This window comes from Chroicocephalus ridibundus, chromosome 3, assembly GCF_963924245.1.
Source record: "Chroicocephalus ridibundus chromosome 3, bChrRid1.1, whole genome shotgun sequence".
NCBI lineage: Eukaryota > Metazoa > Chordata > Aves > Charadriiformes > Laridae > Chroicocephalus > Chroicocephalus ridibundus.
Window position 1 is genome coordinate 31688871 of NC_086286.1, and position 13726 is coordinate 31702596.

The 13726-nt window shown below is 42.7% G+C and overlaps 1 protein-coding gene across 5 annotated transcripts in view; it reads right to left on the reverse strand.

Moving 5' to 3' along the window:
- SRBD1 (S1 RNA binding domain 1) overlaps positions 1 to 12283 on the reverse strand; it is a 132741-nt gene extending 120458 nt beyond the window's left edge. The window contains exons 1-8 of one of the 5 annotated variants that reach the window (XM_063328628.1): positions 12152 to 12283; positions 10791 to 10901; positions 6001 to 6192; positions 4870 to 4952; positions 4272 to 4437; positions 2891 to 3244; positions 1243 to 1409; positions 5 to 122 (exon numbers count right to left, since the gene is read on the reverse strand). In XM_063328628.1, coding sequence (XP_063184698.1) covers positions 5 to 122; positions 1243 to 1409; positions 2891 to 3244; positions 4272 to 4437; positions 4870 to 4952 — 888 coding nt within the window. In that variant the 5' untranslated portion in view covers positions 6001 to 6192; positions 10791 to 10901; positions 12152 to 12283. Of the gene's footprint in view, positions 1 to 4; positions 123 to 1242; positions 1410 to 2890; positions 3245 to 4271; positions 4438 to 4869; positions 4953 to 6000; positions 6193 to 10790; positions 11641 to 12098 lie in introns of those variants that run through there. The other 4 variants (XM_063328629.1, XM_063328630.1, XM_063328631.1 and 1 more) reach the window with 4 other exon arrangements.
- Between the last annotated feature and the right edge of the window lie 1443 nt (positions 12284 to 13726).

The window sequence follows — 13726 nt, forward strand, 5'->3', positions numbered from 1 at the left end:
TGACCACATGGTCTAATTCTTCCAAAGTTCTGCAATTTAATAATGCTGTTAAAAGACATCCAGATAATTTCCCTTCTTTCTTCAACTTCTGTATCATTGTATGAGTCTTCTTTGCAACAGTACTAAAAAGCAAGAGATTGATATTAACAGTCACATTTCACAGTGGATTAAAAAGGCTATCGATTGTGACCTTGTTTATTACAATACTGAAGCTCTTTGAAACCCCTGAAGACTATATCTCATGCTAATCCAGAAACAAAGTCTGATAATCCAAAAGAGTTTCTATTACTCTCTTTCTCCAATTAGTTCAAAACTGTACCAAAATATCTTGTGGTAGCTTTAAGAAATAACAATACTGATACTAATTACCGCTATATACATTTTTACAAGATTACTGGCCTGGAAGCCAAATAAAAAGGCTTTAAATTAAATCCATGTTGATAAGCACTTACAGCTGTAATTTGTATCAAGATAGTTCTGCAGCATCAAGTACAGGGTACCAGATTTTAAACTCTTAGATCTTCAATAAGATACCAGTGAGCAGCTGCAAGCAGCAAAGGTACTTTGTTATGATTTAAATTATTTGTTCAGACCCCTCTTTGGAAAGAATCTCTTGCTAGGGGATAGCGGGGAGTACAAGGAGGAAGACACCATGTTGACTCAACAGCTGTCAAGTTTCCTCCCTTGCCATCTCAAGAACACGTAGCCACCCAAAAGCAAGAAGGAATGAGAACAGGCTTATCCACTGCTGCAGCAGACTTTGCTGATCATGTATTTGTTGCAATGGTCTGGGATAGTATAGCCTGCCCTCCTAGTACACTACAACCTCAAGCACTGCTCTTCACTAGAGGCTTTTCTGCTCCAAGCAGGAAGCCAAGGGATTCTTAGTGATTCTTTTTCTAAGGGTGCAGCTTACACCTAACAGGCTACGTATCTCCAGAACCTCTAAACTACTCTTTTAGTAAGAGTTTTTTTTCTCTGCAGTTTTAAAAATTAAGATCCTAATTTTTCTTTGGCAATTAAGAATGCTAGATTTCTTGTTACTTACAGTAAAAAAAAAAAAAAAAAAAAAAAAAAAAAAAAGAGAAAGACAGGTATCAAGCATAATGACCTCAGTTTTAAACTTTCTTCTTTCCTTTATAATTGTAGCTTGTACAAAGTACCAAAGCAAGGGAGACAGAAGCAGCAGCCGGCTGTTACTTACCTCCCTCCCAGATACCTCCCCTGCATTAATTTACTTACCGTAGCTCTTCCAATGTTTGCTGTACTTCTCGCAAGGCATCCGCCTCCAGATTATTGATGAGCTCTTTTCGATACCGAGCAATAAAAGGAATTGTATTTTCTTCTTGAAAGAGGCGAATTAAGTTTGCACATACCCATGGTTCAACATTTGTTATTTCTGATAATGCCTGTCATAAGAAAAAAAAAACCAAAAAAACCACAACTCGAAAAAGTTTTAAGGTGATAGATTGCTTTAAACAGCCTCTCGCTCAAAGTTCAAAACCATCCGCAGAATATTATGCCGGCCAGCAGGGACTACCATCTTCCCTAAGACAGGATGCCAGCCTTCCCATGCATCCAGCCACCACTCTCACTACTTCAGAAAGACAGGCAGCAACCCACGTTTCCAGAAACTTGTAACTACAGAAAAAAAAATGCAGGAGGAGTGTCTCTTGAGAAGAGTTAAAAAAACCAATCATCTAAAAAAGTAAAATCAGAAAGACAACAAAATGCAGATGGCAACTCAGAAAACTCAGAACTTTTTTTTTTTTTTAAAAACCAACACTGACATACCTCATGGTTAAACAAAACAAACCCAGACCTGATCCAAATCCCACTCCACAATAATTGGAAACTATCATCATACTACAAAAGGTTTCAAGATGAGCCAAGCCTCACAAAGTTAAAACATGATTTTGTACAAATTGGGCTTTCTAAAGATATAGCGTATCCATATGGAATGGAGGACAAACTATAAGTACCTTAGCTTAGTAACATTTTAACTAATGCAATTTGTTTGTACTTTGATACAGTTATTCTCATAGAGAGGATGTAAAAGCCTTTCAAATGTTTTATTCTGAAGCCTAAAAACACAACAACTCCTGCACAATCATATTCACTGCTTTTAGAGCAATACTTAAAGATCAAGTTCTCCACCTGCATTTCCAGGAATATTTTGGAAGACTCAAGAACAAAATTTTACACTTTTCTTAAGAAGGCAGTACTAAGGAGGATGAAAAGGATGTATGCAATCTATTCCCATTCTGTTCGTATTAAAATTTTCCATAACCATCACAGCCTCCCCAAACAGGAACTATCCTAAAACTCTCTTCATCTAAACAGCTTCAAAGTTAACATCCTACAAAAACAAAAATGATATCTCCCTTGATGTCACTGTTGTTCCAAGAATGCAATCTTCTACTTGATGGTGCTGTAAATTGGTGTCAAATGAGTCTCTACAACAAAACGATCCACACTAACTATAATCTTAAATTCCAAAACTGTGCACACAGACATCTCAAATCTTTCAGTACCCCTTCCTGCAAGAGTTTCAGCTGCCTATATGCACAAAAAAAAGCCCACGTGCCGATAGAGAGGAAATGTGCAAACTGCTCCAGGCAAGATTTGTACTAAGGGCTGCCTAAGTCACAGATATCAGAGTAATGTTAAAGTTTGAAGTTTTAACAGTTACCAAAGAACATTTACTGTTATACATGTCTTATGACAATTTAACCTGAGTTTAAATGACTACTTAACAGCACAATGACTCTCTGACACTCCAATTGATGCCAAGAGGACTGAAATTGTATGGTAAAGTGCTAAGTGCTAATAATTAGCTAATTATGTAGGAAATGGTTTCATTGATATCTCAGAAAAGGAGATCTCATACCTGTACAATATCCCAGTTCATTTCAAATTCTTCTTTTACTTTGTTGCCTCCTAGGTTTTTAACTGGCTTTCCTTCAGGACATGTAGTCGACTTAATCTTTTTGAAAGGTGGTTCATCAGATGCAAAATCCTCCTCAGATTTCTCATGTTTCACTTGATTTCCTACTACAGGAATGCTTGTTGAGGGTTCTTCATCGCTCTCTAAACTCTTTGCATTCTTCCCGTGGAATGAATTTATTTCCATTTTTTTAGGCACTTCTAGCTTCTGATTTAAAGGTTTTGGTTTAGTGCCCACATCATCTTCCTTAGGTTTTAGAAGTTGCATTCTATTATCTTCAATAGGCAAGGATACATCCTGACAAAAAGGCATTGAAACCATATTAAGCATTGACTGTTACAAACTGATTCAACATTTCAATTAAAACCTAGGAAGACCTGATACCAGACATCATTTTCCCCAAGCGGCGTGTCTGCAAGGGAAATCCCAACCCAGAAATCAAATAACCTGAAATATATCTTGCATGGAGGAAAAGATACAAACATACCCCAGCGGATATGTGATTTAAAAGATCAAATAAAATTATCCTGGAAAGATTTTAATTGGGCTCTTCTTCAGAAGACACTGACCTACAGCCCTTGCCTCCACTCATCTCAACAAAACAGGGATCTGTCAGGCAGGTAAGCGCTCTTCTATTGAGGTGTTAGGTGCAGCACGGGAACTGGAACTGAGATTTGATATTGTTTAACCTTGGACAAGCAACACCTTCTTTCCTGAATTTCCCCAGAGATATTCTTCAGACTCCAAGAATGTATTTCTCAATATGCCACGTATGTCAAAACATTCAGAAACATTAGTGTAAACCACAAGGACCGGCTTCTGTCATGACCTCACCTCTGATGTTAATCTTTGACAGAAGTAAGTAACTTCTCATAGAAATGCATCTTATATCCATCATAATAAAAGTGCAATCCTTACTGGGTTGAACAGCCGTGCAAGCAAACATAAGTACAGGCCTTCTTTTTGTTGTTGTACCCAGCTGGTGAAAAGGTGGAAGACACCAAAGGTGCAACACAGAAACCAGAGACAGTAGCGTTTAGTTTTCATTACAGAAAGAACCGAGGTATTTATTTGTTTTTGTTGTTGGAATAGATCTCCAGGAATGTCCCATTATCATTGGACAAAATTTTAAAGGAGGGCCCTTAGATCTGGGGCACTTATATACATAAGACACATTTATCAAACATACCGAATATTCACAGTAACAGTGGCATCAGATGAGCTGATCAAACTCAGGCAACCAAGCAAACCATAACTGGAAAAATTCTGCCCATGTTACTTGCCAACCACAGTAACTAAACGCCTCTTGCTTACAGATACTCACCATTTCCTCTTTTATTGCTACCTTCTTGACCTTTTTCCTGGCCACAGCTGACCGTGCAGCAGTAACCTTTTTAGTTTTTGCCTCATTTTTCTTTGGCAACTGACGTCTCTTGGCGATTTTGCCTTTTGGCTCCCACTCCTCCTCTTCCTCCTCTGATTCAGAGCTCCTGAAAAACAAGTGAATGAACAGTATTGCTTGTGAGAAGAATAAAAAAAAAATAAATACACAAGCAAGCCAGTCTGAGCGTTTTCTGACATGAAGCGACAGGAAAAATGAACAGAAAGATAGGCAAGCTCAACAAATACAGGCCTTTCATGCAGTTGCACAGCTAATGGCTGTAATAATTTACCAAGCTTTCATAAAGCTGGTCACTGGGATGTGTACACATCTGATTCTGTGTGGACAACTGGCAATTCAGTTTCACGCTATCTTCGCTGTGAGCATGAAACAGCATAGGTAATTTGTGTTTTATAATTCAAACTTTGTGCATTAAAACTTTTTAATCAGCCTCTCAGAAACTGAGTGTTGCTCTTACGCAATTGCTCGTGCTTAGCATAAACCTTTAAAAAAAAAATCTTGAGGAAAAAAGTAATCTTACGAATTTAGAAATGAAGGTAGTTCATCATCTTCTGATGTATGGGTTTTGGCTTCAGATTTCACCCTCCTTGGTAGAGATGACATCTGAAACAGGCGAGAAGAGAGAAACAGAACATTTAGTTGAAGTTATATTCTGTTATTCATCCACTTAACTCACTGCCAAGTGTGCCCTCATAATGTCTTCAACAATCACAAAAGCTTCCTCTAGAGCGAGTTTGGATTTCTTAGTATCCAAGAATTTAGGCCACAGCAGTACACATTCAACAGTCTTTTCAACTGAGCAAACAGAAAAACCAGCACTATAGCCTCTCAAGTTATTTTTCTCTCCAAATGGAGGTAACTGTTTGGCTTGCATATAATGCTATCCTAGCAAAAAGCATCCCGGTTCTCAGACCTATTATTGGGTGTCACTTATATAGTGTCTAAGAAGCACAGAAAATAAAATTAAGATCTAGTAAAGTGAGCATGTGGTTTTGATGTGAACAGGACTAGAAGATTGTCCATTTTGATCTAGAATTTCACCTTCAAAAACTGTTGCTTGCACGCATACTAAAAACAATGATTTTGAAAGAGCTATTCCTTAGTATATAGAAAGCGCATAAAACAATTACCAAAGGTAAAAAGGAAAGGCACACTTTCTCCTGAGCCTGGTACAATTTCATCGTTCTTCACGTTCTGTTCTGCAATGTTTTGCACCTTGACCTCTCATCCAGCCTTACCACTGTGATGTGAGCCTTAAGGTCCCACGTTTGCACAGACACGTAAGTATTTCGCAAAGTGCCATTTAACTCAAGGGCAAAACACCCTTTAATTCCACTTCATTCTGGCCTCTGTTCAAGCACTGGAAGCATAACTATTGTTATAAATAGCTTCCAGCAAGTTTTCCTTGTAAAGCAGTACCAGAATTTAAGTGACAATCTTCAGCACTGCAGCAGAAGGAGGACAATCGAGGCCTACATCAAACAGCACTAGCTATTAGCTTGCTTGCAAAACACCTTCTTGTAGCAATCATCATGGTCAGTAACAGTTCAGCATTTTTGTGCTGTTCCACTGACTGAAATCCCGTTATGGTTAGAATATGTCTGCCACAGGAAAATAGAAATCAACACAGAATGTGAAAAGTATTACTCACCTTAGTAGCTTCCCAGGTGACTTTCCACTGTCAGTTCTGAGACACCTGCAACTTCACCCAGCCACTCTGCTTCTCTGTTTTCCTTTGCTCTTTATAGCTGAACAGTCAATATCATAATCCTGAATTAATTGTATATTTATTCGCATTACCTCAGACGCATGAAAATATTTCCATTTTATATTGTACTTTAATCTGTGAATGGGAAAAACAAAAACCATTATTGATGTTTGCAACACCAGGATTTACAGAATTAGGCATCTCTGATCGATTTTTTTTGCAGGCACTGGGATACTTTTCACATGTTTCAGTCTCACTGCTCTCTCTGTTCTCAAACTAGGTATTTAGCTTACAATATCATTATCAGCCATCCTTCTTCAGCTAATCCAACTAGGTGGGGTCTTTTTAGTATTCCAGTCAATCTCAGAAGCGAGTGATCAGGTTTTAAACACTCCAACCATTCTTCTTCATACTTACCCACTAAACCATACATAGCAAGGAAGAAGGAAAAAGCCAACAGGCACGTTCTCTCACTTGAGGTCAGCCTTCCCCCTATGTAACACCACTCTCTAAACTTCCGTGCCAGTTTTGGACACCCAGCACATCACCATGATAGTTTTCGGGCTTATCCAAAAGACCAAGGAAAGCTTCATCTGGAAGGTCTTTTTTCTGCTAATATTTCACCTCAAGTGGCCAAGAGCAGGGTCTCAAAAGATCCCAGCATTTGTATTAAGTAAGATTACAGCAGAAATTAAGCTTAATCTATAAAGTTAATTGTACTTCCTGCCATGCAACACTGGTGACTGATTTAACTCTTCGTATCAGCATAAGAATAGGAGACAAGCTTCTTGGTTTGTGGAACCAGGCATTTTCCACATTCTTCATGAACAGATTCATATTTGCTCCTACATCCTTCACTCCGATTCTACTTGTCTTCATACAATGCACTGAATGAAGTAGAATTACCATACAGCAAATATAAAAATGGCATAGGAAAGCATGAAACAGAACAGGAAGTGATATGTAAGAAGGCTAAGTCTTTATGGGACACTTCAATGTTTGGGTTTTTTTTTTCTTTTGATTTCTTGGATTTTTACTTTAAAAAATAATTAGATCATCTTTTAAGTGTTTGTTGCATTTCTTCAGAAAGCGTGAGAAGTATCAAACATGTTTGATCCAGAAGATCAAAGAAGATAAGACCAGCACAGACTCTGTCCTCTGTCCCACTCATCAATACTGTGTCAGTTCTTACAAGCATGTAATGAGTTGGGACTGGCCTCAGACACATAAACTCCAACTTTAATTACATTATTAGTCTACTAAATATTCTTGGGAAGAGTGGCAACTTTGTTCCTAAAGGCTTTTGTACCTGCACTTAAATTTGAACTAAGGTAAGCTGTGAATTTAAAGCACAAAACTTATTTCAGAGTAACTCTCCATGAACAGACAAGCCATGGTCAGAAGCCAAAATGGAGTTCTACAGCTCAAAATAAAAGCCCAATACCAAAAGAGCATCTGTGAGATGAATATCAAACACAGGATATCACAAACGTAAAAAGTGTCCCAGTATTTCACTGTGAGGTGGGGCCAAGTCATAACCACCTCCCCTTCTAATAATGTACACACCAAGCTATCTATACTTCATAGTTGTAGAAAAAGAATTTTGCAGTTGCTACATATATTCTTTTTGTTTACAAAGAATCATGTTTTTGTTCGAATCCACAAAAGTACTTCTGATTTGATTCCAAATTGCCAGACAGCTGTCTGCTAAATTTTCCTCCTGAGCTGCCTGCGCTAGGGTGTGCTAACACCTACAGTTAATGACTAAGAAAACCAGTCCTTCTGTGATTCACTGCGGAGGGGGAGGCAGGGAAGAGGACGAAAAAGCAACAAGTCTAAATGCCACTGATGATGATGAATAACTATTACAGATTTTTATTTTTTTTAAAAAAAGGCTTAGAGACAGTCCCTGAAGTGAAGCTGGAAGACTCAATAAACAGGCAAACACAGTTACACTCCACATGAGGCACCTACGATGCTGACTGCACTTGTCTACATGACAAGACAATCCAACACACTATCACCTACTCCATGCTCTGCTTCTACAAGGATATAGTCCCCCCTGTCTCCTGCCTCAAGTGTTGAGGGAGCTTGGAAGAACTTTATTTACACACATCCACAGCATGCTGGTGTCAAGGCAGTCTGAAGCTGGCCACTTAACTCCTATTATATTTCCCAGATAGATTGGCATCGGTGGGAAAAATACATTTATCTCTTCCTTCTCTGTCACCTCCAGGTAACCATACTCAAAGTAGAGGGTTGGTTTCTGTCCTGAGGAAAGCAACTGTAGCTTGCATAGACCTGTGTCCCCTTCCCAAATCCAGAAAAGCCCCATAGCTGTAGAAGAGCCAGCTACAAAGCTGATAATTTAACCAATTTATACCAGAGTCAGGTCAGAGCAAACTCTTTTCCCTTCCTGTGTCTGCATTCAGTATTGCTGTACCTTATCACAGGTGTTCACAGTGCTTGGCATCTGCTGTACTTATCACATGAAGGAAGTAAACACGCAGTATCCAGTGACACGCACAGCCACCCTGTGCAGGATTTCACTGGCTTGCCAATTGGCATATTGAACTCCTATAAACTCTGTTCTAACAGCCCTCCTCACATCTGAGGCCAACAAACTTTTTCCAAGTAACATTTGCTAACTCATTTTTTATTATTTTATGTACATTGTCAGAAACTTTGCCATAATTAAAAAAACAAAAAAGGTATCTTTTTCTTTGAGAAAAAGAGTTCTTAACAACCATCTCACCAACAGTGTCTTACTTCCATGTCAGGCAACACAAGCTAGGCCCCAGAAGCTTTGGCCTTGCCCACATACTTAAGGTCCCAACTCCTGTTTCATTTCAGATCCGTCTGCGTATGATCTTCCGTTTCTGTGCGATACGCTGAAACCTTCACACTAGACCCTAGATCCCCTATTCAAGGGAATTAAAACTCTTCTGCTTGTCCATCTCCCAAATGACAGCATGCAGCATGAAACATCATTGCTTGAAATACCTGAATCCTCTTGACTTCACATTCTCAGTAATCACTAAAGCCTTGCTTTACCACAAACCCCAAACCAGTTACAGCACGTTCTTCAAAAGTACTTCCGCTTAAAAAAGAAAGAGGACTTTGTAAAGCCAGCTCTACACGCTGGCCAGTGTAGAACAGTTGAAGCTATTTAACTCATTGGTATTGTAGATAAATATGTCTCCCGGGTCTACTCTTCAAATAGTCTGGCATCAGTTTTATTGCCAGTTCTTTCGCTCTCACCATTTCTATTCTCTGCATCCAATGCAGAGCTCCACAATGCACTCAAGCTATCCTTCCCTGTCAGCTACTCATTAAAATAAGGCTTGTGTAGCTCAGTGTTGGGCCGCACCAGGAATAAAGAAGAGTGGTAGGGTAGCTCTTAGCATGTACTTCACAGAAGTATATGCTTCACAGAATCTTAATATGGGTACACACAAAACACACAGCAAGGAGGTAATCATTCCTCTGGTCTCTCTCTCAAAATAAGAGTTCTAGGTGGCATGTAGAATATAAGTAGACAGAGGCTTTAAAGGCCTTATGTTAAAAAAGCAATCCAAATCTCATTTACAGACTGATACTCTCTTCAACCTCCGTATTCATGCAAAGATATAACCCATTAAATGTAAATTTCATCATGTGTGAATCCAGGCAGCATAAGTAAATACTTACAGGAAGAAAAGTTTCATAATAGTTTTAAAGTAATGAGACCGAAAAACCCTACCTGCTCCCCACCATACCCCCCAAACCCTCAAAAAATCCCACTAGCACAAGGCTATGTTTTGTAGCTCCACCAGTAGAGTGAGAAATTTCAGGGTCAGAAATTGCTCCAGTAATCCTAATAGACTATCACATGTTCTACAGGGCGCTTTAGGAAAAAAAAAAATTGTATTTAACAGTTGAAACTTATAGAAAAGGTTATACTTCCACAGTATGTTCAAATTAATGCCCTTATGGCAAATTTAAATTTTACCTTACTACATAAAGTCACATAAATCCCTCATAACTAGAGAAATACACATCTGAATATCAACAAAGTCTACTGCACCTTACAACTCAATCGAATAAATTCTTCTACCTGAAAGTGCAGGATTTAAAAAAAAAACAAACAAACAACACAGAACCAAACAACCACACTACCACACATTTACTTGGAAATTAACTTAATTTCAGTAACTGCAAAACCAACCCTGTCCAGCAGGAAACAACACAGAAACTTCTAAAGCCCTTTTCCAGTTAATCTAAAGCACGGTGTTCCTTCCAGAAGGAGCTCTGTCCATGCAGGAAACTCCTCAAACTTTGCTTTTCAGCTTCTGCTTCTCTAGCATGAAAAAAACCAGCAAGTACAATAGAATTTTGCATTTTAGCACACAGTACTAGACAAATGACAGTTTATTATAACACCAAGCATGTGGGGCAGGACACAAAAAGCACTACAAATCCCACAAGTGAATTTCAGACCATTATTAGTAGCAGCAGAACGGCCCACTTCAATAATTATATGATTTTGCTTGTCATTTTAAGACACCTCCATTGCATACTAGAATAACATCCTAAAAAGAAATCAAAGTGTGAGCATACTGTCAGCAGCAAAGAGGAAAAAAATGCTACACGGACTGATGGTAGGGACTTGCATGGAAATTGTTCTATCACTCCAGAAGGTTTTTATCACCTGTAACAACTAAGTTTTACTTCAAAATATAAATCCAACTTACTCTAATCCTCTTGAGGTTAAAACCTTGAAGAACTCCCAGACACTTTTGCTCAGAGAAGCTGGTGCAGTAGATTTCCAAGGACTTTTCCTGCACAAAGGCCGTCAGGACTGCCTGAGAAAGGAGTCAGACACAGATCAGGAGACTCCAGTACTAACTGGAAAATTACAGACAGAAAGAAGAGGGAGAGACGTATTGGGTATGCACACATAGCAAAACAGTTCCCAATACTAATCAGAAAGGAAAAGGTATCAGACTAGTAGGAGTACCAGCAAAAAGGCAAACCACCCTTAGAAAGCACGCTCTCCTCCAAGCCTCTTCCTCTAACTAGTGGTCCCACTGAGGAAAAGGAACAACCCGCGATATGCAGCAGCTTCCCAATGAATCAGAAGAGGGGTGCACAAGAAGGCAAGGGAACAAACACTTTCCATGCGATTTTTTTAAACCACTCAAACCACCTATGAAAACAGACATTATTATCCGAACCAGGAGGCTACAGCTTCTGATTCAGTAACAGACTACTACATCATGTGCAGTGATGCTTTTCCTCCAACCCAGTAAACTAGCTATAAGGTAACTCTCCCATCCAGCTTAATTTAGTGGGATGCTTTCGCTCCTGAAGGATACAGAAGATGTGCATGTTCTGCATGGCGACAGCCACAGCAGAGTTTATCACACCAAAAACAGTCATTTCAGAGTCTTGCAGGCACAAGGGGAGTTGACAGCAAAGCACTGTTTATTGCTTGGTGACTCGCTACCATCCAAATCACTGCTTTTCAGCCCAGAAATGCGACTGACCTTAGAACATACTTCAAAGCCCTATCCTTCCCCAGACAACACCCTGCTATCCTCAGGTGTGTTGACAGCATTCGAGAGGAAGGGCTAATTGAGCTAAATTTCACCCCCCTCTCCTGGGAAAGGCATCAATTCCCATGGGAACAAGTCCCCCCACAAGCCCCTTCCTGCCCTCTAGGGAAGCAGGGACACGGGACACGTCCCAGTGGAGCCCGGGCGCCCCACACGCGCCCCCCCAGGGCGCTGCCGCCCGCACCACCGGTCCCGCTCGCCCGCCCCCACCCCCCCCGCGGCTCCCGCACAGCGGGACCCGGGCACCGCTTCAGGGCGAGGGGAGCCCCGAGCAGCCCTTTCCCCCCCGCGCCGGGGGAGAGGCAGGGAGCAGTAACGGAGGCCCAGGAAGAAAACGGCTCGCTTCCACCTCAACAACCGAGACAACAGGAAACCCCCCGCTCGCCGGCGCGGAGGCCGCCGGGGCCAGCGCGGCCCCGCAGGCCGCTGCCCGCCGCGCCTCACCCGCGCCCTCGGCCCGGGCCCGGCGAGGGGCGGGAGGCTTCCCCCGATGTTACCCTCTGCCACCGGCTGCCGCGTTTGAAAGGGCCGCCAGGGCGGCCATGGCGGAGCCGCCCGCCCGACACGCCGCGGGGAGGAGCAGGAAGCGGCCGCCGCGCCGCGCCGCAGGAAGCGGGCACCGGAGGGGAGGGAGGGGGCGGCGGGATCCGTGGTGGCACCGCCCACTCCCCCGCCGGACCGCGGCGACGGGGCTCCCGGGAGGGGCCGGGCAGCCCCCGGGGCGGCGGGGCCGACGCTGCCTCCGCCAGGTGGCGCTGGGCGCCGGGGAGGCCGTGGCGCGGGCCCGGGCCTGGGCCCTGAGGGGAAGGGAGCGGCCCGGCCCGGCCCGGCGGCGGGAAGCCGGTGGTTGTGCGCGCGGGGCCGAGGCTTGTGCCGCTGTAGAAACCCGTGCGGGTGTCGCTCCCCGCGCCTCGGCGGACCTGGGCAAGGGGTCTGGTCGAGCCAGTTCTCCCCGTTTCCCGCCTCTTCGAGCGGAGGTCGGGTGCCGGCTGCCCCGGGGAGGGCCGTAGGCCGCGGCACCGCACGCCAGGGCCCAGCGCGGCCTGGAGGTGCCTCAGGTGCAACGCAGTGGCGGTGTTTGGTGGTGGTGATCAGCTGTCCCTTTCCCCCTGAGTCGGTGGTTCTTGGATGTCCCACTCGTACTAGTGGTTTTCAAGGCTGTCCCCTTCCCCTCGTGTTGGAGGATCTTGGCTTTCCTCTTCCCCTTGTGTTAGTGGTTCTCAAGGTTGTCCCCTTCTCCTCATGTTGGAGGTTCTCAAGGTTGTCCCCTTCCCCTTCCGTCAGTGGTTCTCGTATGTTCTGCTCATGTTTGTGGTTCTCAAGGCTCTCCCTTTCCCCTCGCGTTAGTGGTTCTCAAGGCTCCCCCCTTCCCCTTGTGTTGGTGGTTCTCAAGGCTGTCCTTCCCCTTGTGTTGGTGGTTCTCAAGGCTGTCCTCTTCCTCTCATGTTGGTGGTTCCCATCTGTCCCCCTTGTATTGGAGGTTCTTGGCTCCCCCCTTCCTCTCGTGTTGGTGGTTATCAGCTGTCCTACTCATGTTGCATGGGGTGAGAGCTTTGGGCCAGTGTCCCTGCATCTGCTGCAGTGCAGAAGGATCAGCCGCCTTTTGCTGAAGCTAAGGACCAAGAGCAGAGATGCAAAATGTCTAGGTTCAGTTCTTGTCTGACAGAGGTTTGAAAGGTGTTTCTGCTAGCCAAAAAAAAAATCCACTGTAAATTGGGGTTAGTTATTTTTCACAGGGGTGCTGGGAAGCAGCAGTCACCATTGTGTGAAGCTGAGGTACTGTATCAAAGGCAGAAGACACAAATAAATACATGCCTTTTCTCTCAGCCCACTGAGTAGATAAGAGCATATAGATCCAAATAGACATAGGGTGTTTGTGTTCCTTTACTTACCTTTACTTGCATTATTTTTCCTTACAACTATAAACATTTGCACTCTAGTGCTGGAAAAAAGTGTCCAAGTGTCAGTTGCCAAGTTTCATATAAAGTTATGCTTTGCTGCAATCTTTGCAACTATTCCTTTTTCATCTACATCTCCTAAAGTAACTTTCAGCAAGGATCCTGTGAAGTCCA